Genomic DNA, 27913 nt, shown 5'->3' on the forward strand with positions numbered 1-27913 from the left:
TAATAACTGGGTTTTGCAAGCATTTTATTTGTGTTTATAGAATAGACACATACCATTTCAATGAGGCTTTGTAGTGGTGGCGATGGTTTACTTGCTAAGTTGTAGCTGACTTTTACAATTCCATGGACTGTAGCCCACCAGGCTCCTCCTCTGTCCATGGGATTTCTCAGGCAAGAATACTGGAGTGGGTTGCCATTTCCTTCTCCAGGGGATCTTCCCAACCCAGGGATTGAACCTTCATCTCCTGCACTGCAGGTAGTCCCCTGCATTGCAAACAGATTCTTTATGGGAGCCACCAAGGAAGTCCTGATACATGATTAAATATACTACATCCTTTTACTTCCTGTGATCCATGGAACAGTGGCTTGATATCCTAGGAGCTTGTTAGAAACGCAAATTCTTGGCCCATTCCAGTTTTGCTGTATCAGAATCAGCATTTTTAATAAGCTCTCCAGATGATGTGCATAGATTCACAGTCAGTACTTCTGAACTGAATAAGAAATAAACTGTATTGTTCTTATTTCTAATAGGTCTCCAACTTTAGTCCATGTGATAACATCTGGTCAAATTATCTTTCCAAAATAATGATTTATTATGTCAATTCTGCTCTTAAAAAAGCTGTACATTTAAGCAAGTTGGGTAGTTTTGCCTGGATTGCAAATCCTTTCAAGATTTGGTCTCAAATTTCTATCAAATTTACATGTATCCTTCTTCCTAAACCTCCTATTTTAAACAGTCTGTCCTGACCTAAGTTGTTCATTTCTACTTCTCTGTTTTTGTTCATTCCCTGTTTCCTACTTGGTTAACACATTCTTTCTAACTACACAAATCCTATCCATCCTTTCTATTCTAGCTAAAAATTCACCTTTTTAAAACTCTCACAGACCATTCCAACCTACATGATGCTTATCTTTTGACATATTTATATTTATTCTCTTTTCTTCATAATGATAGCTAATTCCAAGAAATTTAGATTTCATTTCTACCTCTGCCACTCACTTGTATAATGCTGGGAAAGTTCAATTAACATCTCTGGGTTTAAAAATTCATCTTTTTCATACATGTGGCCAATAGGCACATGAGAAGATGCTCAACATCACTAACCCATCAGAGTCACAGTGAAATGTCACTTAACACTTGTCACAATGGCTATTATTAAAAAGACCACAAATAACAAATGTTTTATATAGTCTTATTCTTCAATTTTAACATTTATTGTTAAAGTTATGGAAGGTGACAAGAAAAAGAGTTGAGAAATCTAATCATGTAGAATTTAGACCCAGACTGAAACCTTTTGAAAGTAATAAAAATAGTACTCTTACTCCCTACTCTTATCTGCCTAGCTGAGTAAGGGTTCTGTGATTGCTGACATTTTGAGTTATTTCTCTCCCTGCTTTAAACATAGGGTAGTTTCTCTCAAGACTCTGCTTATTTCCCTGGAGAGTTCCACACAAAGGCTTCTGTATAACCACCTTTGTTTCATAAGCAAATGTCTTATACAGGACAAAGAAGGAAGAGGGAGGCAACCTTCACAGAATATCAACAGGCTACAGATTAAATGTACCTTGTTTCCTCTGCTAAATTCCCAGCAAAGATTTCCATCTGAACAGTTATAAATTCTTTCCTCCCACATTCCACCTCTGCATTTTAAAGCATTTACTTTGGGCTTTTTCAATATAGCACTCTAAGACTGAGAAAATTTAGATTTGCATCAATTGTACTTTAAAAATTGTTCTCAGTTTTATGTAAGATAGTCAGTCCAAGAAAAGACTACACCAAAGATCTGCATATTCTCAGAATTGCCTATATCTAGCTTACAGTTTTGTTGTTCTTAATTAATTATTGGGAAATTATTGGTACATTAATTATTGGGAAATGTCTATAGCAAGTCAACAATTAGCCCCAGACAATCAAATATTAGCTTATCAACACAGTAACCTTTTAATGGTGTTTTGGCTTTCGTAGTAAGACAATGCAACATGTAGTATATATAACAAGTTACTTCCTTTTTAATACAAAAGTACTACATTAGGAGGAGAGAATGAACAGAATTGTAGTCTAGAACAGCATAAGGTAAAAATGATACACACAAACAAAAAGCACCTTTTACCTTATGATAGTCTTAGAGCTCATGAATGCACCTGGTGGCAGGGCCAGAGTTAGCAGTGGGTAGGAAACAAACTCAAAATCTGGTGAGTTTGTTCCTTAGAACTTCAGGCCTGCTCTGTGCTGTTGGAACTCTTGGATTCATCCTATTTCTTTTCAGAAATTAATTTTTGTCATCTTTAAAGGTGTATCTGCATCAGGATAATATTTAGATATGACCGTCTCTGAGAAATGTACATCAGGCCTTGCTCACTTAGGCTGGCAGCAGAGGGGCAGAAGAAGTATGAAGGAAGTGATGTATGTATATTTACATTTTGATGATAACCATCCATGTGTGTGCATCTCTTGATTGTACAATAGAAATGCATTGTTAAGTATTCAAAGGAAACATATTTCTTTAACAGTTTAGATTGGATAATGATGAACCCTCTTAGAAGTATTATACTTGGTGTACGCTGTTGCTTTATGTCTCACTTTTAACTGAACATTAAGGAATGTAGTATTTTAATCATAACTCTGCCATTATCTTTATCTAGAGGACTGTTGCCATTTTTGTCTTTTCTGAAGTTTTTGTCACCAAGAAAGGTAGGATTATATATTTTTTTCCTTCCAGATTGAGTTGGTGTGGTGTATTCTTGGTTATCAAAATACTCATAGCTTTGGGACTTTGAGACAGTAAACATTCATAATGTGTGAAACAGCCTGATACATAACTGTATGATCATACTTACATAAAAATGGATGTTTAGTTGTGCAATGCACAAATTAACCTAGAAGGACACATCAAATGGTAAACTGCCTGTGATTATGAATGACTTTGCTTTTTGCATTTTTTGGTTTCCCATTATGCATGTTAACTCTTAAGAAATAAATGTTATCTTAAAAATCTTTAAAAAAAAAAAGACAAGTTACTGGTCAGGTTCAAATTTAACCTACTCCTTGTCTTTTCAGTGGGTTCTTTCTTTTCTTTCCCAGGGCTAGGGCGTCCGAGTCAAGTTAATACTAGGTGACCTGTAGTACTGACTTTACCAGCATGGGTTCTAAGTTGGCTGTTTACTTACCTATATGGACTTCTCTAGCACTAAACTTTCAGGTAATTGTAAATGGTGAATTAAAAAAAAATGTTTGAAAAATATGTCTAGTAGCCTTTACTCCAGTGTTCTCAGAAAAAGAAAAAATCAAGAGGTAAGAAGAGAACTTTAAAAGGTGAGATTAACATTAAAAACTACTACCTTTCGGGTTACTGGCAAGATGCTGTGTTTTAGGTCTGGACTATACTGTGTCCAGTTTGAGCCTAAGCTGAGGTTTATAGGTGTCTGAACATAGCTTGTGGAATGGTAGGGCAGACCCTCCTCAAAAGCATATTTGAGCCCTGGGAAAGCACTCATCGTTAGAGCAGAAGGAGCCAGGCATAATGAGCTTTTCTTAGTGACAAGGTGGTGATAAGACAGAAAGAGGCAGTTATGGGTGACAGATACATCAGGGTATCTATCACTCACATCTGTCTCCCACCTTTGTCTCCAGCAGGCTGATATTTGAGGGTTACTAAAGGCAGGCACAACTCTTGTGAACTGGAAACAGTGCCTGGTGAAAGGTGGCATTGTGCATAGAAAGGGTTGCTCAGGAAGAGCAGGCTTGATTTTGATCACAAGTATCTGAGATGCAGTTGGAGACTGAGAGAAATACTTGGGGAATTTAGCAGACAGCTGAGTTAATTGAGTAAATGGGGGTAATGTGCTCTTGGAGATGGGCAATTATAGTCAATGTGCCTCCTTTTGTACTTACAGGTGGGTGAAGTCTGGAGAAACTCAAGTTATATAAGAACATAAAAATCAACACAAGAGTCCTAGGAAATAATTGTACTTAAACTTCAAAGCATCAGTTAGTGCTAATTTTGACATTTCTCTCTTACTCATCTTGCCTGTATCTTCCTTATCTTTCTTGAAACTAGTAAAAGTGTGAATAGGAATAACACCCATAGCAGAGCAACATATTTCTCTGGTTGTAAAAGGCTTTCCAGAAAAATGTCTACCACTAAAGGAAATAGACACCTCCACAAATCTTTGGCTTTTGAAGAATGAAATAAGTGGAAATTATGGAATTAAATCCCTTTCTCTTTAGCAACAATCTCACCTAGTTAGTATACCCAAAATTTGTATTTGTACCATAACAACTTCAAAATAAAATCCAATACTTACTTGTCTCCCACAATTCCCAAGTTGATTGTGGGGTAACCATGTTCCTGAATTGTTGCTAAGAGGGTTGAACGATTGCTGTCTCGAATCTTTCCTGGTAAGAGGTCATCTTCAGGATTTAGCAACTACAAAGCCAAAAAAACCACCACAAATTATTTTCTTAGGATAATACTGCCTATTGTTAATGGGAAAAAAATTAGATCTAATAAACAGAGTTTAGCATATCTAGCACCTACAACATTATCTGGCACCAGAAAGATATATACTCAAAGGATCTTTGGTAAATAGTGAAAGCCAGGAGAATGAAAAAACATTTCTCCAGAATTAAAAAACATGCAGAAATTCAAGTGACTAAACAGTAGGTCAAATATCACACCAGCTTTGGTTATAATTTGACAAAATAGTGCTCTGGAGATAGTGGCCTTCCCACTGGCTGTTTACTGGGTCAAATCGGGAAAAAAAAAAAACCAAAAACAAAACACACACAACAAACTTTCTATTTTCTCTTTCACTATTATTTTCCAAACTGTCTTTCACTGAGAATACTTAAGGTAGAGACCCTGACATGATATTCTCAAGTCTGAAGAGACTGATATTTTATCTTTTCTTTCAAGCTTTTGGATATCTTTTGTGAAGCGGGATCAGTAATACCAAAAAAGTTAAACTTATTTGAAGGATAAAGAGCCAGATATTTTGTCTATATTAGCAAACTTAAACAAGTAATACTTAACTGCATACACTCACAATTCCATGACTTTGAACTGAATCTTCCTTTAGAGATTTAATATCTATAATTATATGTCAATAAAGAAAACTATAAGAAATTTCTTTTATGTTAGGATGTCCTAGTGAGGCAGTATGGCATAGTAGCAAGAGTCTGCCTTATTCAGATGAGGTTAAAATTCAAGTTGCCCAAATATGTTATGCCATAATATCCCCATTTATAATACACAGTAGTGGTAATAACTATCTTGAAAGGCAGCTGTTAGGATTGAGATAATGAACACTCAGTTAATATAGACAAATAGGAAATAAATGCAATTCTCTGTACTTTCTTTATTAAATATTGAAAAAGCACCTAATTCCTATTGCCTTAATATTGTTACTTCCACATACTAGTATAGATGGAATCAGTTGATAATGTGAACATAGATTTACATTAGATTATAAAATACTAAAGAGTAGGCGGTCCTTAACACACACACACACACACTCAACATGCAACTTTATACAATTTTAAGATGTACTCTGATTTCAGAAAATTAGAAAATGAAAAAAAAGTACATCTTTGAAGTGAGAAAACCTGAAATATTATCTTAGGAGGCTGAAGTCAAGCCTGCATATTTCAGACACTTAGGCTGTTAATATGGTTAATACCTAGGGCTTTCTATATCAGTATTGCTCAAGCCCCTTCAGTCTTTCCTTCCGACTCATTAGTGATACCATGTAGCTGGACTTTTGGCTTTATGCTGGAAAAGTAGTAGCTTTTCAACCAACTGTCCCCTTAAATTATCTGGAGAAAGACTTTGATCATCTTATTCACTGTCACCTGGGAGACTTCCCTTCAAATTCTGCACTAATCTAACTTAATCAGACGCCATGTGACACTGCAACCCACTCGTACCCTTTGTCACTGGCAGAGCTGGGAAAATTGCTATTGCAGTCCTAATATAGGTTGATTTTCTGATCTTAACTAACACATAGTTATTGAACTTATTATAATTTTATAAAGGCCAAGACTTACAGCTTTTTAACTGCATTAATCAGACAAGTTGCAACGGACAGAAAAGATTTTTTTCACAAAGGGTACTGACCACCAACTAAGGAATAAGATTTCCCTGTTAATAGGGCGTTTTCTTTGCCATTCATGTTCTTCTCTGTTATTCTGCTGCACAAAGTTCCAGAAATAATAGAACAATTAGAGATCACTGGCTGTTTGTCTTTAAAACTGACATAATGAAATATTAGCTAGTTAAATGAAGGTGTGGGATTTCCAGCGCATTTTAAGTATTTTCAAAGAAAATATGCAGAATTGAACGAAAGATTATAAGGTTGCATACACTAGAATAAATTCACAATATTCCTCATTAAAATGGAATCTAATTTTCTGACATCTTCTGGTCATCTCTAGAATGATGCCTAAAACTTATTATAGTTAAAATACAAAAGAAAACCTACAATACAAAGTAAAAAAACATAACCCATTATCTTCATATCTTATTACTTTCTTATCTGCCAAATGCCAAATTTCAATTTCCTATTTCTGTTACCATCAATGGTGCCTTTGTATTTCCAGCTTTCAAACATTTAACCTTTGATTTTTTTTCCCTTTGTAGTCTACTATCTTCCCAAAGGTTTCAATCCCTAATCCTTACTCCATTCCTCAATGACCCTAGGTTTCCATTCACTCTCTTATCAACTCCCCATTCTTATGAATTTCAGGTATTCAATATATCTGAATTTCTTCAAAAGCCTTATAACTGGCTATCTTGCCAACAAACTCTTTTTTTCTGAGAGAAAATAGATATATCAACTTGCAAAACAGACAAAGTATACCAAACCATGATATTTAACACAAACTATCTTAAGTCAAATTGTTATAACACAAGATTATTCAGACCTATATATTCCTATAACATCATGGACAAATAGAGACAATGGTAAATCCATATGGACTCTTACTCCAAAGAAAAAATGAAGCTGTTTCAGCAATTCACCTACTTTACAAAATGTGATCAGTCTCTGCTTAGACCACATTTACAAACTACCTTACAACCAGCCCATGACCAATCCCAGTCCTCAAAATCCTATAAGTATCCTTCTGAGGGCACGGCACAGGAGCGGCCAAGAGGAGATACCCCACGTCCAAGGTCAGGAGTGACAGCAGAGAGGAGATACTCCATGTCCAAGGTCAGGACCGGAGGCCGTGAGGAGATACCCCAAGTCCAAGGTAGGGAGCAGCGCTGTGCTTTGTTGGAGCAGCTATGAAGAGATACTCCACGTCCAAGGTAAGAGAAACCCAAGTAAGACTGTAGGCGCTGAAGGAGGGCATCAGAGGGCAGACAGACTGAAACCACAATCACAGAAAACTAGCCGATCTGATCACATGGACCACAGCCTTGTCTAACTCAGTGAAACTAAACCATGTTGTGTGGTGCCACCCAAGAAGTGCGGGTCATGGTGGAGAGGTCTGACAGAATATGGTCCACTGGAGAAGGGAATGGCAAACCACTTCAGTATTCTTGCCTTGAGAATCCCATGAACAGTGTGAAAAGGCAAAAAGATAGGACACTGAAAGATGAACTCCCCAGGTTGGTAGGTACCCAATATGCTATTGGAGATCAGTGGAGAAATAACTCCAGAAAGAATGAAGGGATGGAGCCAAAGCAAAAACAACACCCAGTTGTGGATGGGACTGGTGATAGAAGCAGGGTCCGATGCTGTAAAGAGCAATATTGCATAGGAACCTGGAATGTTATGTCCATGAATCAAGGAAAATTGGAAGCGGTCAAACAGGAGATGGCAAGAGTGAACGTCAACATTCTAGGAATCAGAGAACTAAAATGGACTGGAATGGGTGAATTTAACTCAGATGACCATTATATCTACTACTGTGGGCAGGAATCCCTTAGAAGAAATGGAGTAGCCATCATAGTCAACAAAAGAGTCTGAAATGCAGTACTTGGATGCAATCTCAAAAATGACAGAATGATCTTTGTTTGTTTCCAAGGCAAACCATTCAATATCATGGTAATCCAAGTCTATGCCCCAACCAGTAATGCTGAAGAAGCTGAAGTTCAACGGTTCTATGAAGATCTACAAGACCTTTTAGAACTAACACCCAAAAAAGATGTCCTTTTCATTATAGGGGACTGGAATGCAAAAGTAGGAAGTCAAGAAACACCTGGAGTAACAGGCAAATTTGGCCTTGGAGTACAGAATGAAGCAGGGCAAAGGCTAATAGAGTTCTGCCAAGAGAATGCACTGGTCATAGCAAACACCCTCTTCCAACAACACAAGAGAAGACTCTACACATGGACATCACCAGATGGCCAACACTGAAATAAGACTGATTATATTCTTTGCAGTCAAAGATGGAGAAGCTCTATACAGTCAGCAAAAACAAGACTGGGAGCTGACTGTGGCTTGGATCATGAACTCCTTATTGCCAAATTCAGACTTAAATTGAAGAAAGTAGGGAAAACCATGAGACCATTCAGGTATGACCTAAATCAAATCCCTTATGATTATACAGTGGAAGTGAGAAATAGATTCAAGGGACTAGATCTGATAGACAGAGAGCCTGATGAACTATGGACGGAGGTTCGTAACACTGTACAGGAGACAGGGATCAAGACCATCCCCAAGAAAAAGAAATGCAAAAAAGCAAAATGGCTGTTTGAGGAGGTCTTACAAATAGCTGTGAAAAGAAGAGAAGTGAAAAGCAAAGGAGAAAAGGAAAGATATACCTATTTGAATGCAGAGTTCCAAAGAATAGCAAGGAGAGATAAGAAAGCCTTCCTCAGCCATCAGTGCAAAGAAATAGAGGAAAACAATAGAATGGGAAAGACTAGAGATCTCTTCAAGAAAATTAGAGATACCAAGGGAACATTTCATGCAAAAATGGGCTCAATAAAGGACAGAAATGGTATGGACCTAACAGAAGCAGAAGATATTAAGAAGAGGTGGCAAGAATACACAGAAGAACTGTACAAAGAAGATCTTCACGACCCAGATAATCAGGAAGGTGTGATCACTCACATTCACCTAGAACTGGACATCCTGGAGTGTGAAGTCAGGTGGGCCTTAGGAAGCATCACGACAAACAAAGCTAGTGGATGTGATGGAATTCCAGTTGAGCTATTTCACATCCTGAAAGATGATGCTGTGAAAGTGCTGCACTCAAAATGCCAGCAAATTTGGAAAACTCAGCACTCTATCAAGGTGATGCTCTCCCTTGTTCAGAAACTTTATTATACACAGCTCTATATGATCAGCAGGCTTCCCAGGTGGTCTCTGTACTAAGATCATGATAGTCATTGAAGTCCCCACCACACTTAGGCAAGACCTCATGCCAGCAGTATTCTCATTTTGGTTACATTGTACTTTACTGAGGTCTTCTGAGTCTGTGTTGGGAGAAGTTGTTATCTAAGATGGTAAGTCTAGCATTTATATTAAGCTCTGATCCTTTTTTCTCTCATTGACTGGATTCCAAATTCAACTTTTCAAGTTTCCAGGAAAAGTATAACAAATTTTTAAATTGGTCAGAGGTAAAACTAAGGAGAGGAAGGGGAAAGAGCCCACAAATTTCTTCTTCCCTTGTATTCAGTCAGTCAGTCAGTCAGTCCGGTTGCTCAGTTGTGTCTGACTCTGCGACCTCATGGACTGCAGCACTCCAGGCTTCCCTATTCATCACCAACTCCTGGAGCTTACTCTCTTATACTGCTGCTGCTTTTTATCTGCTTCAAGATTTGGGGACAGCTTTATTCCTGGGATCTTGAAAGGATCATTCACAAAGCAAGAAAGCTCAGGAAAAACAGAAAGATGGTTAAACTTTGAGCTATGGAAAAGTTCTGACAGATGCTGGTTTCCAGATAATAAAGGTGGTTGGAGGATTTCATTGTAAGATTTGGGTGGGGCTGTTTAGAACTAGTGACACTGTGTTAGAGCTGGGAGCCTGTCCAGCCTGGAAGACTCATTTTATAGACGGTGTGGCAGGAATACCAGAGAGGAGCAGCAGCATGTTCAAGATAACTTAGTGATGAAGTTACAAGTAGAGGGTTTCCCAGGTGGAGCTAGTGGAAAAGAACCTACTTGTCAATGCAGGAGACATGAGACATGGTTCAATCCCTGGGCCTGGAAGAGCCCCTGGAGAAGGAAATGGTAACCCACTACAGTATTCTTGCCTGGAGAATCTCATGGACAGAGAGCCTGGTGGTGAGGCTAGTTCTGTGAGGTCACAAAGAGTTGGACATGACTGAAGTGACGTAGCATGCACTGATCTTTTTTGTTGAGCTCTCAAAGTTAGCTGAAATTTATTTTGTTTAGCAGGGGAGCAGCATACGCCACTGCAAAATGAACCTCTTTGGTACGTGGATTATTTTGAGCTGAAGGCAATCAAAACCTAGCAGACTCAACAAAAACTTTTATGACTCCCTTGACTGCCTAAGAACTTAGACAGGGGACCTGGCCCAGAAAAAGAGCTATTACCAGGAGAAAATTTTTCACCTGAAAGACATACCTGTATGGCAGGGCAAACGACTGATTACAAAACATCTGCTCTTCTCATCTTCCTGTGAACTGCCCTTCTGCCCCTTTGAAGTCCCAGGGCCTTTCCCTTCCTCAGTTCAGATTGTATACAAACCTCAAATGCATGACTGCTTTTGAGTCTCATATTTTTATGGGATTCCTGTATGTACAAGATTAATATTTTCTCCAGTAATCTGTCATTTTAATTATCAGACCAGCCAAAGAACCTAGAACCATATATGGAAAGTTTTTGTGCTCCAATTCAGTTCAGTAGCTCAGTTGTGTCCGACTCTTTGTGACCCCACGGACTGCGGCACGCCAGGCTTCCCTGTCCATCACCAACTCCCGGAATTTACCCAAACTCATGTTCATTGAGTCGGTGATGCCATCCAACCATCTCATCTTCTGTCGCCCCCTTCTCCTCCTGCCCTCAATCTTTCCCAGCATCAGAGTGTTTTCCAATGAGTCAGCTATTTGTATCTGGTGGCCAAAGCATTATTCAGTGTTGATTTCCTTTAGGATTGACTAGTTTGATCTCCTTGAGTCTCCAAGGGACTCTCCAGAGTCTTCTCCAGCACCATAATTTGAAAGCATCAATTTTTCGATGCTTAGCCTACTTTATAGTTCAGCCATACATATAGTCATCCATACATGACTACTGGAAAAACTGTAACTTTGACTAGATGGACTTTTGTCAGCAAAGTGATGAATCTCCTTTATAATATGCTGTCTAGGTTTGTCATAACTTTTCTTCCAAGGAGCAAGCGTCTTTTAATTTCATGGCTATAATCACTCTCTGCAGTGATTCTGGAGCCCAAGAAAACAAAGTCTGTCAGTGTTTCCATTGTTTCCCCATCTATTTGCCATGAGGTGATGGGACAGGATGACATGATCTTCATTTTTTTGAATGCTGAGTTTTAAGCCAGCTTTTTCACTCTCCTCTTTCACTTTCATCCAGAGGTTCTTTAGTTCCTCTTCACTTTCTTCCATTAGAGAGGTATCTGAGGTTGTTGATATTTCTCCTGGCAATCTTGACTCCAGCTTGGGATTCATCCAGCATGACATTTCACATGATGTACTCTGTATTTAAGTTAAATAAGCAGGATGACAATATACAGCCTGGACATACTCCTTCCCCAATTTTGAACCAGTCCTTTGTTCTATGTCCGGTTCTAACCATTGCTTCTTGACCTGCATACAGATTTCCCTGGAGGCAGGTAAGGTGGTCTGGTATCCCCATCTTTTAAAGAATTTTCCACAGTTTGTTGTGATCCACACAGTCAAAGGCTTTAGTGTAGTCAATGAAGCAGAAGTAGATGTTTTTCTGGATGATCAGAGTACCCACTCTTTGTTACAAACTTCTATATAACTTGACCCACCCCTCCTCCTTGTAGCAGTTCTCTCAGGGTTACTTGAGACGCTGTCTCCTGGGCTTGAAGTCCTAAAAATTCTCACCCAATAAAAGGTAACTCAAATGTGACTATTTTTTAAGTGGATAGTTTGAAAGTACTTTTAGAACAGAGGATGAATATTATTCTGAATATTCAGTGATTATCATTTTTATTGTTATGCATTGCTTCAAAATTAAATTAAAGTAAAAAACCAAAACATTTGAAACCTCTTTTGTTAAACCCTCAGGAGGAAGTTCTCTGTCTTATTTGTCTAAAAGAGAAATCATTTATTTTAAGAGACCTCCCTCTTTGTTTCTGTACTTCAGAGATTTAATCCTATAGTCTTGATGGAATTTTCAATGGGCCCAAGAATGTTATAATGATTTACTTTCTCTCTTTTTAATGTACTGAAATGGGGTTGTCTGCATCTAAGACTTTTCTTCTCTTTGCAAAGGGAAGATATTAGACTTCTATAGGTCAGTAACTATTTCCACATCCATTGCAAACATCTCCCTTACATACCCTTTCTTCCTTTTTTCCTCTTTTGGAAAAATTAATTATCAAAAGTAAACGACTTAGTGACTGAACAGCAACAAAATACATTTAAAAATAGTTAACATGGTATATGTTTTGCTATATGTATTTTATCATAATTAAAAATGAAAAAAAAGTCACTGATGACTTTGGTAACCAACATTTTAGGGAAGAGTGATGCCTTTAAAAAACAGTAGAAACTAATACCACTTTGTAAAGCAAGTGTACCCCAACAAAAATTTAAGTAAATAAACAACAACACATTAAAAAAAGGGGGGGTAAGACATAAAGGAAGTATTTCACTCTATAGTAGGAAGGGAAAAGTGATGAGTGAGATTAGGCAATGGTGGAACATGAGGTTGTTGTTCACTCACTAAGTCATGTCCGACTCTTTGCAACCCCATGGACTGCAGCATGCCAGGCTTCCCTGTCCTTCATTATTCCCTGGAATCTACTCAAACTCGTCCATTGAGTCGATGATGCCATCCACCCATCTCGTCCTCTGTTGTCCCCTTCTCCTCCTGCTCCCAATCTTTCCCAGTATCAGAGTCTTTTCCAGTGAGTCAGCTTTTCACATCAGGTGGCTAGAGTATTGGAGCTTCAGCTTCAGTTCTTCCAATGAATATTCAGGGTTGATTTCCTTGAGGATTGACTAGTTTGATCTCCTTGCTGTCCAAGGAATATGAGGTGGAATATCCAAAGGAAGTTGTAAATGAAGGCTTGCATTTACAAAAGAGGTTAAGATTAGGGCGTTAGCTATGAGAAGTTGCCTGCACATATTAGGCATGAGAGGAAAAGTCTAATGGAGAATCTGGAGACAGTGGAGGACACAGCAGAGGACAGCATCTTGGAATATTCCAAGCAGGGAATGGAGAAAGGCATGATGAGAATAAAAACGAGTAGTTGTCAGGGCATAAAGAGAGAACTGTCATAGATCACTAGGAATGAAGTAGTTTTCAGGTGGTGGGTGAGGAATGTCTCTGGTGTCAAATGATATATACATGGTGAGGAGGTTGAATATCAGAGCAGGTTTTGGAGGTTAGGAGGTGATGAGTGTACTCAGGAAATCAGTTTTTGTACTAATGGGACACTAATGAGATTTGGGAGTTTGAGTAGAGAGTGAGGAAGGAAAGGCAGTATTGCTGACCTCTCTTTCTAGTGGACAGGAGGTGACTATGCAGTAGCTCAATGAGGAAAAGTGGTATTTAAATATAGGTTCTCTTGTGATAGTGGTAATCTTTGTCTATTAGGATGTAGGAGGATGAGCCACTAGAGAGAAAATAGAGAACCCAGAAGACACAGGAAATAATTTAGAAATCAAATATCTGAGGAAGGTGAGAAAAAGCAGGCTTAAAAGCAGAAGTGTTAAAAAAAAAAAAAAAAAAAAAAAAAAAGCAGAAGTGTTCTTTTAGGAAGGAGATGTACCTCTTCCTATTAGATTGAAAGAAAGTAATATAACTAAAGGAATGGGGAAATTTTTGAGGTAATGAGACAGGAAGAAGCGGGAGCCCTTATAGTGTTCAGTTTCACAAATATATTTATTTTTAAGCTTCACTTTTCCCCACAAAGGTAGTGAGATCATCTGCCAAGAGTTGAAAGCAACAAGACAGTTACATCAGAATTACTGAACAACTTTAAGTTCCAGGTTGCCACTAAATGGCAGTAATTTGTAGTTGTTCAGGTAATCATAGTTCTATGAAGTTTATTCAGTACTGTTTTTCTGCTTGGGAACAAAAATGGAGAAAGGAGTCATTCACTTTGGGTATCACCAAGGTAAGCAAAGGAATAAATTGAAGGAGTGAAGCTATCTGAAGTGTTAGAGAGGGCAATTTGAAAGTGATGAGTCATGGTCTTTAATCTGGACAAGAAATAAAGTGTGGCTAGAAGAATGTAGAGGAATATCTAACCTGATAGGTTTCAGAGACTGCCATTAAAAAGTTGGGGAAATGAAATTTAAGGAATTGGGAAGCATTGTGGAATAGCGGGAAAAGGTCATTACAGCAAAAGACTTAGGTATGAAACCAGGCTTAATTACTTAGACGAAATAAATGATGTTGGGTAAGCTGCTTTGTTTTTGAGCTTCAAGTTTCTCTTACATAAAACGAAGGATAGTTATATTAACCTCATAGTGTTGCTTTAATCATAAAGCACATAGCAGTACTGGTCATAGTACTCAACTTCTTATTCTTTCTCTTATTAGCGGGGACAAAGATTTTAAAGATTCTATTTTTATAACAACAGCTGCTTGCGGCAGCCCCCGAAGAACAGTATAGGGAGATTTTAGACAGACCTTATGTGTCTGAAGTGTAAACTTGTTTGTACAAACACCTGTTATTAGAGTGGCCAAGAGATTTATAAAAGATGGAATAAAATAAATAGTGGACATAAATACACCTAGTTCTGTGTATATGTGCATGAGAGAGAGAGAGAGAGAGAGGGCTGCAGAGAGGGAGGGAGAGACAGGGAAGGAGGCTGGGGAAAGAATGAATAAAAATGAATGAATGAGTTATGGAATATGGCTGAAGGTGACTGAAATTAGATGAAAACTCACCATCTCTGGAAGGAATACTTATTGCTAGTATTTTGGTAACTAGGTAGCAATCATACAATCTTGATTTCTTGAAGCTAATGGCAGCTGGCAGACTGATATCCAGTTTAAAGATCTGTAACTTACCATCTACAGTTTCAAGGGAAACAATATATTTTATGGAATGGAGAGATGATGTCATCAAGAGTCAAAATTAGAAAATAAAACTTGGAAATATAAAGGTTGGGGAAAGAGGAAGAAGGGACAGCTGTCTAAGTGTAAAAGTTACACCTCCTATCTTCTATTTTTTTTTTTTTAATTTTTTTATTAGTTGGAGGCTAATTACTTCACAACATTTCAGTGGGTTTTGTCATACATTGATATGAATCAGCCATAGATTTACACTTATTCCCCATCCCGATCCCCCCTCCCACCTCCCTCTCCACTCGATTCCTCTGGGTCTTCCCAGTGTACCAGGCCCGAGCACTTGTCTCATGCATCCCACCTGGGCTGGTGATCTGTTTCACCATAGATAGTATACATGCTGTTCTTTTGAAACATCCCACCCTCACCTTCTTCCACAGAGTTCAAAAGTCTGTTCTGTACTTCTGTGTCTCTTTTTCTGTTTTGCATATAGGGTTATCGTTACCATCTTTCTAAATTCCATATATATGTGTTAGTATGCTGTAATGTTCTTTATCTTTCTGGCTTACTTCACTCTGTATAATGGGCTCCAGCTTCACCCATCTCATTAGGACTGGTTCAAATGAATTCTTTTTGACGGCTGAGTAATATTCCATGGTGTATATGTACCACAGCTTCCTTATCCATTCATCTGCTGATGGGCATCTAGGTTGCTTCCATGTCCTGGCTATTATAAACAGTGCTGCGATGAACATTGGGGTGCACGTGTCTCTTTCAGATCTGGTTTCCTCAGTGTGTATGCCCAGAAGTGGGATTGCTGGGTCATATGGCAGTTCTATTTCCAGTTTTTAAAGGAATCTCCACACTGTTTTCCATAGTGGCTGTACTAGTTTGCATTCCCACCAACAGTGTAAGAGGGTTCCCTTTTCTCCACACCCTCTCCAGCATTTATTGCTTGTAGACTTTTGGATAGCAGCCATCCTGACTGGTGTGTAATGGTACCTCATTGTGGTTTTGATTTGCATTTCTCTAATAATGAGTGATGTTGAGCACCTTTTCATGTGTTTGTTAGCCATCTGTATGTCTTCTTTGGAGAAATGTCTGTTTAGTTCTCTGGCCCATTTTTTGATTGGGTCATTTATTTTTCTGGAATTGAGCTGCAGGAGTTGCTTGTATATTTTTGAGATTAATCCTTTGTCTGTTTCTTCATTTGCTATTATTTTCTCCTATCTTCTATTTATACTGATTTCCTAGGTGACCTTATGCAGTCTCATGATTTTAAATACTATATTTATATATATGTATTATTTTTAAATACTATATACATATATGCTGATAACTTCCAAATATGTACCTTTAATTCTAACCTTTCTCCTAAGCTCCAGACTAATATGTTTAATTGCCTACTCTTAATTCTCATAAGTATTTCAAACTTAGCATTTCCAAAGAAGAAGCCCTAATTTCTGCTGCCTCATCTTTCGTATCAGGGTAAATGATAACTCTCCTTAGGTCAGTTATCAAAGCACAGGTCAAAACCTTAGAGTTCATCTTGACTTTTAACTTTCTCTTATCTTCTACTTTGAATCCTTGGCAAATCTTGTTTGCTGACTTTACCTTCAAAATATATTCTGGATCTGATTACTTTTCACCATCTCCACTATCATTCTGGTCCAAATCTCCACAGCCTTTCAATGGGCCTCTCGGCCTTTCACCTTTTCCCTCACACATGCCAAGTCACTCATACAGAAGACAGAGTAAGCATTTGCAAAGTTAAGATATTTTATGTTCCACTTCCTCAAAACTGTCTATTTAGGATAAAAGGACCTTCTTTCTGTTACCTCTCCAACTTCATCTCCTCTTACTGTGCTCCTTCCCTCTATCCTTCAGCCACATTGGCTTCACTGCTGTTCCTCAAACATAAGCACGCACCACACTCCAGGGCCTCTGTGTTTGTTGTTCCCTCTGCCTGGAACACACTTCTAGTCACATGGCGTGTACCTTCAATGTCTTCAGATTTCCACTCTGATTTCCCTCATCAGTGAGGCCTAATTAGCCTTTGTAAAACAGAGGACTCTATCTGTCTGCCAGTCAGGTCCAGACACGAAAATCAAAACTCCTTCAGCTCTTTCAAATGGAGAGAGTGGGAAAAGAGAGGATTTAATGCATGGGACTGGTTATAAGTGTGTTGCCAAGTTGGAGAAACAAAAGAAGAAAAGTATATGACTAAAGATCAGTAACTGCCAGAAGTCACCACTGTCCCCGTGACTGCTAGAGGAGAGAGATGCTACTGAGTTGAGGAGATTCTACTGCTGCTGCCTTTTTCCACCTTCTAATATGTTAATGCATCCCAATGCCAAAACCTACCTGGACCACAGGGAAAGAGAGCCTGAGAAATTGTGTTTTCAGGCTTCCAGTTTTATTGTATCAGGGAGAGAATAAAAGGGTTGATATGGAATAAGTTTCAACAGATTATGTTGAATATAATTACATTATTCAATAGAATTGAATATAATGAATAATTGATTATATTAATTACAGTTATTATATACCTGGCATATACCTCTTCTACTAGCAATCTTTATCATCTTACTCCACTTTAAAAATTCATACAATTTACCACTGTTTGTTTACTGACTCTCCCCCTCCTCCATCAGAACATAAATCCTACAAGAGCGGGGGCTTCACCTGTCTTGTCTCCTGCTGCCATCTCCAGCAGTCAGAACAGTGCCTGGCATCAGTATGACAGCACAGTGAGAGAGGAGGGGTTGTGAGAGTGACTGCCTCCGTGGAAAGGAGTATCCTATCACTGACACTGTTTAGAATTGCCAGTGCATGCTGATAATAAAGAACAGAATGACTTGCAGTTAGTTTTACTACTGTTTTCTAATTTTCTGCAGACAGTGCGTTCTTTTATGTGAGGTTAAAGATTGACAAAATCCTTTCTCCATCTCTAAGGAAAAATTTGAACTTGGGTTAACTTTCTAGCTCAGTTTCTCTGGAAATGTGACAAAGAAAAAGGTCAACTTGTTAGTAGACAGCATTTCTTTTGGTAAAAATGGTCTCTGAATAGTAACTTGTGAATGGAATAGAAGGGATTACAAATGAATCGATAATGGAAAGCCAGGCTTTGGTCTTCCATGGGTATGGTGACATTTGAAACTGGGCATTTCCCTTGTAGAGACTCTACAAATTGCCTAAGATTATTATAAGAAACACTGATTCCTATGTAGGGCATGGTGCTTTTATGCTGATGGCTCTCATACTCTCCTAGTAGAACTCTTGTTCCCTGTACCTAAATGTTACCTGAAGAACAGAGAGAACAGTTGCTGGATGGCTGTGTGAAGTACTATGATGACTGGTCCCACTGAAGAAGGCCTGATGCTCCCCTCCTTAATGCTGAGTTTCCTCTTTAATATCTCAGGAAACTAGTTCAAGGTATAGATTATTCATATCTTGTAAGTCTGATGTTTAGTTAAGAGAACCTCTGGTGGGTATTTCAGCATATAACAGATGCTCAACAAACATTTATTGAGCAAATGCATGAGGTTGGAAATGTATGACCACAATTATTTAACTACTGGATGCTATTACTTAAATTTTAACATGCACAGTTTGTCAAAATTAACAAACGTCTACACCATCTATTCTGTGTGAGTTATAGTTTGCAACTCTGGCTTCCCAATTTTAAAATAATTCCTTCATCCTGAATAAGCTCATGTAGTCACAAAATACAGAGCAGGTTCTGAGTGAGTCTACATAGACATCTCGTATGGCATTCTTCGGGTTGCCTAAGGCTACTGTTCTGCTTATCAATATACCACACTGGATTCAAGAGGTGCCATATGTGAAGCCATACATATCAGGAGAAGTCAGAACTAATACTTAAGTGGAGCTTGTGCTGTGAGTGAGTAAATTATAGACTTATCACATTAATATACAAATGTAATTACTTTTGGCTTCTTTGAAATAAATGAATAATTTTTTTCTTATTGTTTTCTGGCTATCTAAGGATCTCAAGCCTTCAGGAGAGATACTATGCTTTATTTATCTCTTTTATCTCTAGTTTCCTGTATAGTGTCTGGCATAGAAGTACTCAATAAACATTTGTTGAACTATATGGTGACAAAGAGTCATAAATTTAATAACAGCTAACTTTGGATGGGAGTAGGGAGGAATGTCAGAGCTTCCCTGGTAGCTCAGTTGGTAAAGAATCTGCCTGCAATGCAGGAGACCCCAGTTCGATTCCTGGGTTGGGAAGATCCCTTGGAGGAGGGCATGGCAACCCACACCAGTATTCTTGCCGGGAGAATCTCCATGGACAGAGGAGCCTGGTCGGCTAGTCCATGGTGTTGCAAACAGTCGGACACGACTGAGCAACTAAGCAAGCAAAGCACAGGGAGGAATGTCAAACTACACGGAGATAGAGATCATGGAATTTAAAAGCATTATTCCCTGGGAAAACCATGTAAGTACAGCAGGCCAGAGAATGTAGCGAAAGAGGGTCACACAAGATCTATCAAAGCCTCCTCAAAGATAATCAAGTCTATGGGGGCAGAGAACTAAAACTACAAAATCTTCTTTAGGTTCTACCATGTATGTACCATCTCTAGTCTCATTCTGTCACTATTCCCTACTACTAGTAAATAGTTTTAGTAAAGAGTATAAAAGGTAGCTTAAAAGATACTGCCAATGTACTCTGGGGGAGTAACTGAGAATCCAGACCTACAAAGTCATTAGGAGGAAAACAAAAAATGTAGCTTACACAAAATTGCCTAATAAATAGCTGTCTATTAGTTTGCTCATTCTACCTAGCTTTCCTAAGCCCCATGAAGTCACTTAGGTGCACAAAGCATATACATAAATCTCAAATAAGAACAGTTCATTAAGTAAATAAGTTGAATGGAAATTTCTTTCTGAAGCTAAACATAGTGTTGGTTGGTCCTAAGGACAGAAAATCATCACTGTGTAGATCAACTGAAAAGAATGCTTCTTTTGGATCAGTCAATAGTTTTAGGGAATGACTAGTACACCTATACTGGGAAGTAAACAGATGTAGAATGCTGATTTATCTCTTCATTATCAAAACAAAATATTATTTTCTTCTGTCCTTTCCAAAAGAGCTATAAGGGCAATAGAACTTTGAAAATGTCCATTTCCAAGTCTAAGAAATGAAAAATAATGGTAGCAAATGGCTTATTTCCAGAATGTTAGAGATTAAAAGAGAGATAGAAAAAAAAGATCCTGTTAATCTTTTTAAAAATAGTATAAGATCTTAAGGAATAACTTGAAAAAAATCTCAGTAGTTTCTGATTCTGCTTTTAGGCTTTGAATTTCCAGCAGATTTCCTTTTCAATATTCCTAGTTTGGCCTTATAGCCTCCAATTGAAGTTCTGTATAACCTAAGCAAAGAGGTAACAGAAAGTTTTTCAAAAGTTCTCAGAATACTGACTAAATTTCCCTTCCTAAATTAGGACTGAAATGACATTTTGACATATTCTGAATAGCATGCCACTAGAGATGCTATCTTTAGAGAGAAAAATGATTTTCAAATCCTTCCTGGTGACTAAAGATCACATGGAATGTTAAACAAGAAAAAGGGCTAGCCATGGTGTCCCAATTCATTGAATTACTTCTCACACAGTGGTGGCCCATCATCTCAGCAGCAGAGCAGGCACGATTCACTATACCAGCAGGCTAAGTACTAGGTTTGCACAGTTGAGTATCTACAGCTAGCAGTCAACATTCTCTGTTTATATGTACTGAGTTTGTGGAAGGCCATTGGTTGTAATATTTCATTGTAGTAAATGGAAGGGAGCACTTCCTAATGTATAATTTCTAGTTCTTCCTCTTCATCTTCTGTACTTGAACTATCCCAAGGCCCATTTATTATTCCCTTGTTACAGAAATGTGGTAAGATCTATAATCATTAATATTCTATTTATAATATAAAACACATAATGTCAGAAATGCTTTTCTCTGAAAGTCCCACTACCTCCCTTCCCTTGCCACAACCCGCCCCTCCCCCCGCCTTTTTTACCTCATTCCCTGTTGACATGACTGCAACCACCGGAAACTTATTAACTTCAACCTCTGTAACACCTACAGTTGCCAGAAGACCAATCTCTGAGGGGCCCATGTGGGTTCCTTTGGCCAAAACGCATTCCCCTCTTTTAATGTCATGGCCAATGGGTCTGAAAAATCAAAGCAGAACCATAAGCAGTATGACTAAGAACAATATTAACTCAGAGGAAAACTTTAGTGTCAGAGAAAGAGGATGCTCAAGGGGTAAAAGGGGAAATGATGCATGGAACAGAGTACTAAAACGAAGAGATTTTAAACTCTGTGCTTTTTTAACTAAAAAAAATTTAAATCACACAATGGAAGACAGAAATAGATTTGTATCTATTGCTGTTAAACAGGAGTATGCTACTTTATGTTTGAAAATTATTTTACAAATTGCTTTGTAACACATTATAGTCAAAAACACCAACTGCAAACTTTCTTTGGTGTAAGGCAGGCATTTATATGAAAATATCTAATGCCATTCCAGAGCTTGTTAGCATTGTGGTGAAGAGAATAATGCTAATGAGGTTACAGCCATGGAGATAATTTCCATTAGACCACTTAGACTGGTCCAGTTCTGTGGCCACCCCATTCACTTTGCCCCATAGGAGTGGAAGAAGTGTAGCTTTGTTACAAAATGTTGAGTAAATTAGGACTAATGGAATCAGGGCAAACATATTCAATCAGAGAAAAATCATCTGAAGGATATACACTACTTATAATAAGACAGTAGTCTCAACTTTGTATATAAAGAGTAGCACCTTATTCCATTATTATTGGTAGTTGAGGAGGGGCTTTCAGCTAATTATATAAATACTCAACTTTGAAAGTATCTGTGTTAATATCAAATTCTCAGTTACCTAGGGGTAAGGATGGGAAATTCTGGATAATCTAGAAATAGGATCAACTATGGATTATGCAGGCTTATCATGACTTTGTTTCCTTCTCATGCTGCTTTTGAATAAATCATTTGCCTTTACTAACTTCAGGAAAAAAGTAGGTAGGGCAGATATGGGATATATAATTTCGAAAATCATTTTGCTACTGGTTAAAATCCCTGAACGCTAATGGCTAATTGACTGAGCTGTGATTTTATAATAGCTATGCTCTCCTGAGTTCATGGTCATGGTAGAAACAGAAGTTGGCTATACATTCCATGCGTTATGAACTTACCTGATATCTTGGCCTGGCCGAGCTTGCACCAGAATTCGTACTTCAAGCTCCTCAGTGCCCTGTGGTAACAGCAAATCATATAATTTCAAACAGAGCAATCTGACTGAATTTCGATCAATAGAATTTAGTTATTCAGATGCTTTCATTATCAGATAGGCTCAGAATATATAAAGATACAAAGGAACAGGAAATCCTTTGCGAAATTCTTTGAATATGATGAATTTCTACCACAGGTTCCTGAAAAATTAGGCTTGATCCCAAAGAACAAGTAAACATTTTCACTGATTCTCATACTTTTAAAAAATGTACCAATTCAAATATTGACTCATACTTTGTAAATAGCATTCTCAAGGAAAAACACACACACACATATATATATATACACAGAGAGAGAGAGAGATCTCTACCCTAATAGATACAGTGAATGTGTGTGGAGGTAACTATTCTGTTCCCATAAATCATGGGTTTAATACTATGCCAAGATTCCCAAATATCTGTAGAAATTTCAGTGAAGAACTTACAGTTTGCCTGGTAGTAGATTTCTATAAATTAATGGTGATCATAATTTTTACATTTATGAACTGTGACTAATATTGTGATATTGGAACTGTGTCTTGTCATCTGGCAGAGTGTGTTCTGGATTTCAATGCTCTGCTGGCTTCCTTGATGCCAATAAACTTGGGTAGTTTTAACAGCAGGACAATGTGACTTGTATGCCAAGAGCTGAATTTTATAAGCCTTACTTGTGGGAAGTAAGTACTTGTGGGTGATAGAAAGGAAAATCCTCAAATGAAGAAAAGAGGGTATGTCTCAGCATGGCCAAATTTGTCTGGGAGAATCCAGTCTGGGAGAATATATTTTGTCATTTATTCTTGTATTAAAAAATACAAGATATTTTAAACTTCTTCACAAAACAAAATCAGTAAATCCTCCATTGAAACTTTTATTCCTGACTGATCCTCTGGATTCAATAACTGCCAGTAGCTTCAGTGAGATAAAGGCCTACTTAGAGGCCTTTATTTATAAAAGAACAGAGCCCTTTATTTTAGGAAATAGAAGGGGAATTGACATAAATTTAATGTTTCCAGACTGCAATTTGGTGGCACAAATTTTCCTGAACTATAGAAAACCAAAGCTGAAAGGGTCATTTGGTTTAAATGCTTGGCTTAGTGAAGTATTCAAGAACTTGCCCAAATGTTCTTCATTAAATTCTTCTCTATTAAAATCTTTACATTTTATCAGAAGCTAGTCTTGATGAGCAAATTTCTCAGCTAGATGGTAGGACAACAGTTTAAATCACTGCTCTTTTGTCTTGAGGTAGTTTCTTTCCTTGCTTGCAAATGCAATTTCTTGGCTCAAATGTGGTTCAAATTCTGCTGTAATCCCAGTAATGGTCATAAAAACAATTTCTATAATAAAAGGTTTTCAAGCCTAAGGTAATTTCTTACTCACTATACACTACAATGTAAGGTCCTAACATAAAAAAATTTGGATCATCTCATAAACATTGCAGAAAATGGATATGACTTATAATACTGCCACAGGAATGAAGCCGTAAGACCTGGTAATGACGTACATCATCGGATTCCCTGATAAGTTCAGTATCTTCCACTTGTACCACTGCATCAGCACCACAGGGGATTGGAGCACCTGTTGTAACCCGCATGACTTGTCCTGGCATTACTGTCTGGGTCGGCTGGAAATAGAAACACACAAGAAAGAGATGATTTACTTTGCTCCTACAAAGGAAACTTTTGAAGATGTAACAGTTTTTGAAACAAACTATAAAAGGAAGATTCCCTGGAGAAGGAAATGTCTACCCACTGCAGTATTCTCACTTGGAGAATCCCATGGACAGAGAAACCTGGCGGGCTGCAGTCCACGAGGTCACGGAGAGTTGGACACGATTGAGCGACTAATACTTTCTTTTTTTTTTCACTTTCACGAAAGGAGAGTCTTATTCATTTTGGGAAAATATAGTAAAAGTCAAACAGGTACACTTACACCAAAGAGGCTTTCACTTGACTTAAGGTGATGACTAGCAGATGTCTTTCCTGGTGCCCCACTTTCTTTTTTTTTTTTTGTATTTCTGTGTCTCTTTTTCTGTTTTGCATATAGGGTTATCGTTATCACCTTTCTAAATTCCATATATATGTGTTAGTATGCTGTAACGTTCTTTATCTTTCTGGCTTACTTCACTCTGTATAATGGGCTCCAGCTTCATCCATCTCATTAGGACTGGTTCAAATGAATTCTTTTTAATGGCTGAGTAATATTCCACCCACTTTCTTTTTGAAGAGCTGCCATTTATATTTGCCACTACTGTCTCTCACTCACTGTGAATTTTCTTAATATATGTAAAGTGATAGAACAGTCTTTAAAAAAATGCCATGCAATATGATTTTTATGAATGACAATTATGAAAAACCAGCATGTTGATCATTTGCTGAAGTTCTGATGTTTGAGAAATATAGTACTTTATTAACCAACACTTTGGTTAAATAAAGGCAAACCAGAAAAATTTTAACTATTGTTCTTGAAAATCTTTATAAAATATATTAGTGTAACATGCAATTAATAAAAGTCTAGCAAATATAATTATATAATCTAAAAAAACTGTACATTTTAAAATGGTTGAGATAGTACATTTTATGTTACACATTTTTCACCACATTAAAAAAAAAAGGAATGATTAAGGAAAACTATCCTTCCACTAAATGTACAATCAAAGTAAAACTGGAAATTCATTTGTTAGAAAAGCCTTAAGAAGCTTATTTCTATAATGTTATTGCTGCAAATAATGCAACCAATAGCTAATATTTGTGGAATACTCTGTCTACGCTAGGCTTAGGGTTAAGTGCATTATTATGTTTCAGAATATAAGCCCTATAAAGACAGAAATCTGTTTCATTTTCTGTTTGCCTCTTTAGATCACATCATTATTTTCTATCCTGTACTGTGGCCTAGAGGCTGATCTCTGTGGATTGTTTCAACCAGGTTCCCACTGCTCTGGCTTCTGGTTAAGTTCAGTCAGTGGGAGGGGCTAACAAGAGACTGGAGAAAACCCTGATGCTGGGAAAGACCAAGGGCAGGAAGAGAAGTGGGTGAGAGAGGACGAAATGGTTGGATGGCATCACCAACTCATGAGTTTGAGCAAATTCTGGGAGACAGAGAAAGACAGGGAAGACTGGCATGCTGCAGTCCGTGGGGTTGTAAAAACTTGGACAGAGTTAGTAACTGAACAACAAGAGACTAGAGGGTAGGAGAGAGAGAGAAGTACAATTTTTATTCCCTGTGCTCCTTCCCTGCTGGGTTGCAGTCTGGTGATGGCTATGTCATATCTAATAGCACTGATGCCACATTTCCTAATAGGTGGCCTTCTCTCATAGCTATCAATCTCCCCAGGTCCAGATACCACTCTCTCTCTTTGCCCCTTCAGACCTAAACGTGGGAATGAAATCTTATTGTTGCTAGCACCTGAATGTTTCACATTCCTTTGTTAGTTTCCTTTAATCTTGTCTATATCTTCGGTAGAGTACTTGCATTTATCTTTAATTACTCCCTTTGCAGACATATTTATTGCTCTATCATCCCAAAGCCTAGAGAGTAACTGGCACAAAGTTGGCAGTCAATAAATATTTCCAGAATGAATGAATAAACATGCACGATCTCATTATCACAACAACTACATGAAGCATGTAATCCTTCTTGGCTTACAATTCCAGTGATCTCATTAATTTTTTCCAACAAGTCATTGGAGAAAGATTCTTGAGATCAGATCTGGCATTGAGCTACGTACTTTATATCCTCTTATTCTGAAATTTGAATAAGAGACATTTCAGGTTTATTCAGAAATATTATATTCTAATGTAAACAAATGTTCAAACTACCACACAATTGCACTCATCTCACACGCTAGCAAAGTAATGCTCAAAATTCTCCAAGTTAGGCTTCAACAGTATGTGAACTGAAAACTTTCAGATGTTCAAGCTGGATTTACAAAAGGCAGAGGAACCAGAGATCAAATTGCCAACATCTGCTGGATCATAGAAAAAGCAAGAGTTCCAAAAAAACATCTACTTCTGCTTCATTGACCATACTAAAGCCTTTGACTGTGTGGATCACAAAAAACTGTGGAAAATTCTTAAAGAAATGGGAAAACCATGCCACCTTACCTGCCTCCTGAGAAACCTGTATGCAGGTCCAGAAGCAACAGTTAGAAACGGACATGGAACAATGAACTGGTTCCAAATTGGGAAAGGAGTATATCAAGGCTGTGTATCGTCACCCTGCTTATTTAACTTATATGCAGAGTACATCTTGTGAAATGCTGGGATGGATGAAGCACAAGCTGGAATCAAGATTGCCAGGAGAAATATCAATAACCTCAGATATGCACATAACACTACCCTTATGGTAGAAAGCAAAGAGGAACTGAAGAGCTTCTTGATGAAAGTGAAAGAGGAGAGTGAAAAAGTTGGCTTAAAACTCAACATTCAAAAAACGAAGATCATGGGATCTGGTCCCATCACTTCACAGCAAATAGATGGGGAAACAATGGAAACAGACTTTATTTTCCTGGCCTCCAAAATCACTGCAAATGGTGGCTGCAGCCATGAAATTAAAAGACGTTTGCTCCTTGGAAGAAAAGATATGACAAACCTGCAAAGTGAAAGTCGCTCAGTTGTGTCCAACTTTTTGAGTCCCCATGGACTATACAGTCCATGGAATTCTCCAGGACAGAATACTGGATTGGGTAGCTGTTCCCTTTTCCAGGGGATCTTCCCAACCCAGGGATTGAACCCAGGTCTCCTGCATTGCACGTGGATTCTTTACCAGCTTAGCTACCAGGCTTTGTTTGACAAGCCTAGACAGCATATTAAAAAGCAGGCATTATTTTGCCAACAAAGGTCCGTATAGTCAAAGGTACGGTTTTTCCAGTAGTCATGTATGGATGTGAGAGTTGGACCATAAAGGAGGCTGAGTGCCCAAGAACTGATGCTTTTGACCTGTGGTTTTGGAGAAGACTCTTGAGAGACCCTTAGACTGAAAGGAGATCAAACCAGTCAATCCTAAAGGAAATCAATCCTGAATGTTCATTGGAAGGACCGATGCTGAAGTTGAAGCTCCAATACTTTGGCCACCTGATGTGAAGAGCTGACTCATTAGAAAAGACCCTGATGCTGGGAAAGACTGAAGGCAGGAGGAGAAGGGGATGACAGAGGAGGAGAACGGGATGACAGAGGATGAGATGGTTAGATAGCATCACCGACTTGACACAAATTTGAGCAAGCTCCTGGAGATGGTGAAGGACAGGGAAATCTGGTGTGCTGCAGCCCATGGGGTTGCAAAGAGTTGGAGATGACTGAGCGACTGAACAACAACAACACTGTAATTTTCTACCAAGATAATACATAGAATTAAAAAAAAAAACAACAACTTAGGGCCCAATGCATTAATTTGTTTCTTCAGTGCCAGATCCTGCTTATTATCTGGTACATTCTTAATTCACTAAACATGACCATTTTGCA

The 27913-nt window shown here is 38.1% G+C and overlaps 1 protein-coding gene across 8 annotated transcripts in view; it reads right to left on the bottom strand.

Moving 5' to 3' along the window:
• GPHN (gephyrin) overlaps nt 1-27913 on the bottom strand; it is a 524395-nt gene that overhangs the window by 45957 nt on the left and 450525 nt on the right. For 5 of the 8 annotated variants that reach the window (XM_043918814.1, XM_043918815.1, XM_043918813.1 and 2 more), the window contains 4 exons: nt 23959-24078; nt 22383-22441; nt 21184-21337; nt 4305-4426 (listed from right to left, as the gene is read on the bottom strand). In XM_043918814.1, the coding sequence (XP_043774749.1) occupies nt 4305-4426; nt 21184-21337; nt 22383-22441; nt 23959-24078 (455 nt within the window). Of the gene's footprint in view, nt 1-4304; nt 4427-21183; nt 21338-22382; nt 22442-23943; nt 24079-27913 lie in introns of all 8 variants that reach the window. The other 3 variants (XM_043918812.1, XM_043918808.1, XM_043918810.1) reach the window with 1 other exon arrangement.

Source organism: Cervus elaphus, chromosome 12, assembly GCF_910594005.1.
Source record: "Cervus elaphus chromosome 12, mCerEla1.1, whole genome shotgun sequence".
NCBI lineage: Eukaryota > Metazoa > Chordata > Mammalia > Artiodactyla > Cervidae > Cervus > Cervus elaphus.